The 6,264-nt window shown below is 37.4% G+C and overlaps 1 protein-coding gene across 1 annotated transcript; it reads right to left on the bottom strand.

Annotated features, from left to right (window-relative positions):
* Positions 1-780: 780 nt before the first annotated feature.
* Positions 781-6,162, bottom strand: USP42 (ubiquitin specific peptidase 42; the record flags this gene model as incomplete). The annotated part of the gene is made up of 6 exons (XM_010177424.1): positions 781-1,029; positions 1,522-2,940; positions 3,601-3,689; positions 4,062-4,793; positions 5,464-5,602; positions 6,044-6,162. Coding segments are annotated over 6 exons (2,747 nt in total), but the record flags the coding sequence as incomplete, so codon positions are not given.
* Positions 6,163-6,264: the final 102 nt, after the last annotated feature.

The raw sequence follows: 6,264 nt of genomic DNA, 5'->3' as shown, positions 1-6,264 counted from the left end.
TTTTTTATAAGAAACACAAAACTGACTTTATTTAACATTAAAAATTGGGAAAGAGCTGTTTTGTTAGACCACTGCTCTCTTTTTTTTAAACCTATATTAACAGAAAAAAAACCCACAAAAAAGTAAACCAATTTAATATGTCCTTTAGGTTTTGAACTGCAAAGCATCGCCTGACAGGTTAATTCAGTCTGCTTAGCAGAAAGCAGATCTACATCTGAAACAACAATATTTCAGTATTATCACCAACTTAAAGTTACTCTGAATAAGCAGTCAGCGCTGTTTCTGTGGTATGAAATAGCTGAACAGTCAATTACTTATTATTTCAATACTTAATATTTCAATTTTAGTTTCAACTTATTTCAATATATTTCAATACCTATGGGTAATAAATTTTATAATTAATTATTTCAGTCATTTACTGTTGCAGTGTTTTTCATGTCATCATCTCGACTCCTGAACCTCCTGTCTACCTGCTGGATTCTTTTTCCAGCTATAGCTGCCCAAGGTTTTTTTGCCTAGTTAGCTAGGCTGAATTTAATAGGTCATCTTGCATCTCTCCCACTTGTTTGCCACTTAACCATTAGATTGAATTCAGATTACTTGCCCTTCCACCCCTTCACGCTTTTCTTTCAGACTTTCTTTCCTAGCAGTCATTGAAAAATGAAAAAAAAAACAACCCTCCACAAAAAACCCTAACACCACCACCACAAACCAAAACCACCTGTACACTCATTTTTATGCTAACGCAGGCTGTTTGGAAGGTGTTTTTCTCACTTTCACCTGCACTGGAGGTAGGTGCAGGTGAAATCCTTGTAGGGTTGTTTACTGCCCTGGTTTCTGTATTGCTTACATAAATAGCTGCCTGGAGGACTGGATTCCTGCTTCTTTTCCTGTGTTTTCTGTTGGAAATGAGGCTCTAAATATTCCAAGGTGGCTTTCAGTTTTCTGATGTGTTTCTTTTTCTTCTTTTTCTTCCGTTTCCGATTGTCATTATCCAAGCGCAGTACAGGGAAATCCAAATCATAAAGTCTGAAGGAAATATGCAAGTTAAAAATAGAAAAACATATGTGGCACTCGACGCATGTATGAAACATTATTTATTTTACAACAGGTGATGACTTGCAGCATGTCAGCTATTTTGTGGTAATTTCTGCACATCGAACTTACTTTAGATGCAGCAAACTTAAGCCCTCAGATTGAAGGACAGTTGGTCCTGCTTTGTACACAAATCATAAACAGGGGATAGTTGTGGAATTAAAGAAATAATAATAATAAAAAAAATTGTTGTAACCCAATTGAGAACGGTGTGCAGATGTGATTCTGACTACATGGTCCAGATCTAATGTTCTAACACAACTCAGCAATATCTTCCCTGTGTTCATGTGATCAGCCTAATGACATGATCCCCAGCCAGGTTACGCTATATAAATAACTTAGAAACAATGGAAAAAAAGGCAGACATGAGAAAAACCCAGAAAATAATTGGGAAAAAATGCTGATTATGCTGGAATCCTTGCTTACTTGTAATCCCTCTCACGATGTTTCTCTTTGGACTTCTTTTTCTTCTTGACTTTCTTATATTTTTTCATTCTTTGGTCATCTGTCTTTCGGCATTTTTCTTCTACTTCACTCCCACTTCTTTCCATGTGAGTGTATTTTCTCTTGCCATTTCTTATTTTTTCTTTTTCATTTTCCCGGGAATAGTCTTCGAAATTTGAATGAGCTTGGTGGCTGCTGAAGTGACGTATGTTTTCCTCTCTGGCGAGCGTGTTGTGAAGCCACCTACTTTTGCAATAGTAATCCTTATGGGACCTGTTGTAAGCCTCACTTGATTTGTCAACATCTTTATCACAATAAAAGGACTTTCTCTCTCTACCATCTCTAGTTCCATGAGAGGAATAATAATCGTTGTAGTATCTGCATTTTTCCCAGCTTCGTCGTTCATCTTGATAGTATCTTTCTCTGCTCCAAGTTCTCTCTCCTTTGTAATGATAATACCTCTTCCTGTCTTGTTCTGTTCTTTCTCTGCTTCGGGATCTATAACGAGAGTATTTTCCTGAGCTTTTGCCATTACTTGGGCTGTTTCTTTCATGATGAGAAGATCTGTACTTGCTCTCATTGCAATAGTCCTCCTTACGACGATTTTGCTTATTTGTTTCCACACTGCGAGAGCACCTCCTCCTGTGGGAATGATCATCCGTTTTGCTTCTGGTTTGCTTCTCCTTCTCCCTCTCTTCAGTGTCTGAGGTTTCTCTCTTCTTTCGGTAGTGCTCTTTGTCAGTTTTTTTAGAGTCGTGTATTTTTTTCTTGTATTTTTTCCCATGTTTATCTTCTTCACATCTTTTATGATTTAGTCCCTCATTTTCTCTAGAAAATTGACTCTCCAAAACTTTATCCAGCTTCGTAATACAAGAGTCATTAACAGGTGGTACTTCTACGTAGTTACTAGAAATGTCCTTTGTGTCTTGGCATTTTTCTGTAATATCTAAAGATGCAAGTTTTTTAGAACTACATTCAATGTCAGACTTTATAGAGGAAGTTTGCCCTAATTTCTCTTTGCTCTCAGGGGACCCTTTGATGTACAAAGGATTTTCTTTTGAAATGACTTCAGGTTCCTTTGATCTTCTTGGTTTGTCTTTGTCTCTACTGTCTTCAGACTCACACTGCTCAAGGAATTCATCCTCAGTGTCCAAGGATTTTTTCCTGACCTTGTGCTGACCATTGATACTGGGATGTGCATTATCAGCTTTTGTTACAATACTTCTAGGAACTTCTTCTTTGGCAGAAATGGTTTCAGAATCTGATTGAGTAAAAAGATTCTCAACTTCACAGCTCAAGTTGGAAGGAACCTTCCTGGATTCTTCATAGGCAAACAGTGCTTCCATCACCACAGTTTCCATAAGAGCATCATTCTCAGAAGATTTCTGAGGTCCAGGGATACTGCAGAAAATAAAAACACATTTTTCATTTGAAAAAGTCCATCTGAAACATGAATGTTGGGAGTAAAATGCCCTTAAGTAAAAAAAATCAGTGGCTACTGGAAAACTCTAAAGACATTCCCTTTAGAAACCTATTTTTACACCTTCCTCAGCTGCTAGAGAAGATTTTTTTCCCCCCCCTCTTGATTCTGCAAGTATTGCATTAAAAAAAACTCACAACCAACACATCTCCCTCTACTTGCTGCTCTGAATCAACAGGCAAAACCACTGTATTTGCTCTCCCCCCAAGTAGAAAAAAGTAAACATATTGTTTTTCCTCTCTCTCCCAAACAGGAGAGCAGATGGTGGGAACTGACATTCCCACACTCTAGGATGGGGGGAAAAAAAAAAAAAAGGGAAAGATGAATAGAAAAAGTATTCCAGACAATGGGGAAAAAAAATGGAAAAACATTCTATGAAGAAATGAAAGTTTTCCAAGACTCATCCGCCTGTATTTACTATCAGGAGAATATATGCTCAGTGCTATGTTTGCAACACTAGATGTACAGTGTGGAATTAATTATCTGTATTGATTGAAGTCTTTGTATTAAATTGTATTAGTAGATGGGTAAAACGATGATAAACTTGTGAAATCTTGTTTTAATCAGTGTACTCATTTTACCTTGTTTCCTCTGACAAGCTATTCAACTGGCTGTATGTACGAGATTCTATGATTATTTCCTTAGGAACCGGCGACACATCTATAGGCATCTACAATTAAAATGCAGAAGTTAACACACAGAAATAAATGCTCTCTTTAGTAGAAAACTACTGCTTGCAAAATTTCTACATCAGATGTTAAAACAAGATGGCTTTGAGTTATATGGGCTTTCCCCATTTTACACATCACCTCACTCACCCCTCCCAAATATATTTATGAAACTTATAAAGTCTTATTTCAACTGAACTTCACTTTAAGTTGATATGTTCTCCTAAGTCAGCTCAGCTCTGCAGATTCTAATGGGATAATAGCACAAAGGTTATGATGAAATTTGTGTTGGTATTTCACATGAATTAGGAATATTATAATGCTTTTGAATAAATTATAGGTGAGAAATTTTAGAGGGAGCAAACATAACTCACTGTTTCAAGCAATCCATTTGTTTTAGAAAAGAAAATCTCAGAAGGTTTAACAGGTGGGACTTGGCAAGTGGAATCATCAAGTTTCAGTCCATTTTCTTTAGATTCATTATCTAAACTAATAGCACCATTTAGTGAATCATTTTTTGGCAGCTCATGCTGGGATCTTTCTTCATCATTCTGACAGGAAGAATGGGAATTCTGCAATGGACGGACCACCTTTCCAATCAAAATTCCATTAGAAGATATTATGTTGCAACTCCTTTTAAACAAGCCCTTGGACTCCTCAGATTTTCCTGAAGATTCTGCACTGTAAGGGACTGCGTTATCAGAGCTGAGTTTAGGATTTCCATTCACTGCTGGCTCAACAAAAATTTCATCAGGAACATCCTGTTTGGAAACATTAGTAGCAAGTGACATTGTAGATGCATTTGAGGTAGACTCTGCTGCAGAAGAATTGGTAATTGTGGATGAAGGAACAGGCTTGCTTATATCCTCATCCTCTGCAGCACCACTAAGACAGTCAGGTTGCGACACAGTCTGTCGTGCAGGCAATTTGTTATGAATACTGATAGTGATCTTCTGGTTTTTTGATGAATCGGTAATTGAAGGCCTGGTAATTGCCCAGTTCTGAACACAGGCTGTTGGTGGAGCTGAAGATGGCCTTTTTAGGGTGCCACCAACAGTATTTGGATCCTCTTTTAGGGGTCCATTTCCATTTAGACGACTTGAATTCTGTAATCAAAAAGAAGACATTGCAAGATGGTTATGTGCAGACACACAGCATTTCCAGTTTTAAAACATTATATTCTCTCTACTAAATATTTCTACAAATTGTCTCAACACGTAAGAAGAAAAAACAACTCCCTTCAAATATAAATGCGAGTTCAACAAGTGTGTTTAATTCCTACTTTTTGTTTACTGCATATTGGTATCTAATGAGCATCATTTTTGAAACACACCCAAACAGCCTAACATTGACTCAAGCTATTCCCAAATATATTTATTTTCCCCTTTAAACACCTCCTGAAAACACTGGAATAATTGTCCTGGTACTCAGGAACAAGGAAATGTGTTTTCACTGTTGCAGCTAAAGTGACACAGCTGGAGGGGGAATTTTTTTTTTTTTTCATTATTTAAAAATTAGTAGACTACTTAAATTATCACAAGACCGTAGTTCTCAGTGCTTTAGAAAGCTGAACTGGAAGTATAAAGCAAGAAAGTAGCATGGCTTCACAATTTAGGATTAGTCACTGTTTGAAAAATTCTGGCTGTAGCATGAGGGCTGTGAAGAAAGCTGCAGCGCAGGAGGGGAAATAAAACTCAGATGCTAAAAAACAACAAAAAGCCCCCACACCAAAAGAAAAAATAACTTCAGTGCTGTTATCTGCCCCCCTCAAATTACCTTAATCATATGAGGAGGAAGTCGTGGTCCCATAAATCCAGCCTGCTTACTGTTAGCCCCGCGCTGACCAAGGAATGAACGGGGATAAGATGGTGCTGGTAGGTAAAAAGCACGTTCTCCAAGTGTCAAATCATAGCGCCTTCGGAAAAGAGCAGTGATCTTAGTTTAGTTTTTTTCTTTTGGCCTATTCTTGGATTAAAGCCAATCCTATAATTTTATAGGAACAGTTTCTAAGATATAGAAGACATACACAAAAGACTTAACTGAGGCAACAAACTGAAAATTAGATACCGGTCTTCCTACAATGACTATCCTTTTCAGAGCAGTAACTCATCCTTACACCATCTATGGCCTTAATTTCTCCTGTTGTATACATCAGCCAGCTACAGAGAGCAGCTCTATAGCAATGTACACAAGGGCAGCAGTTTAAGCCCAAGCAATGAGGAAAATAAAGGACATGGGGGAATTCAGGTTGGACTGAATTACACAAACTGTAATCTTTTCCTAGGACAGAAAGAAAAACGTGAAAAGAAGAAAAACATCAATAACAGGGGAGTAAATATAGTCTGAACACAGTTACCTGATATAAAAAAGTACATAAGCTTGCTGATTGAGAACTGTTTTGATGTCTGAAAGCTCAACTGAAGCATCATTCATTCGGTACCAAAGTCCATTACCGGCCTGCAAATAAAGACAGTGCTATCTTTAGATGACTTGCATGTTTTCCAAATGACATCACAGGCAAAGTAGTACAGAAGAAAACATACCAGAACAAATCAAACAAAACATATAATGCAAGCT

The sequence above is a fragment of the Antrostomus carolinensis genome, unplaced genomic scaffold (genome assembly GCF_000700745.2).
Source record: "Antrostomus carolinensis isolate BGI_N321 unplaced genomic scaffold, ASM70074v2 scaffold21491, whole genome shotgun sequence".
Classification (NCBI taxonomy): Eukaryota; Metazoa; Chordata; class Aves; order Caprimulgiformes; family Caprimulgidae; genus Antrostomus; species Antrostomus carolinensis.
The sequence above is the reverse complement of the archived record's forward strand: the minus strand, read 5'-3'. Positions and strand labels throughout refer to the sequence as shown.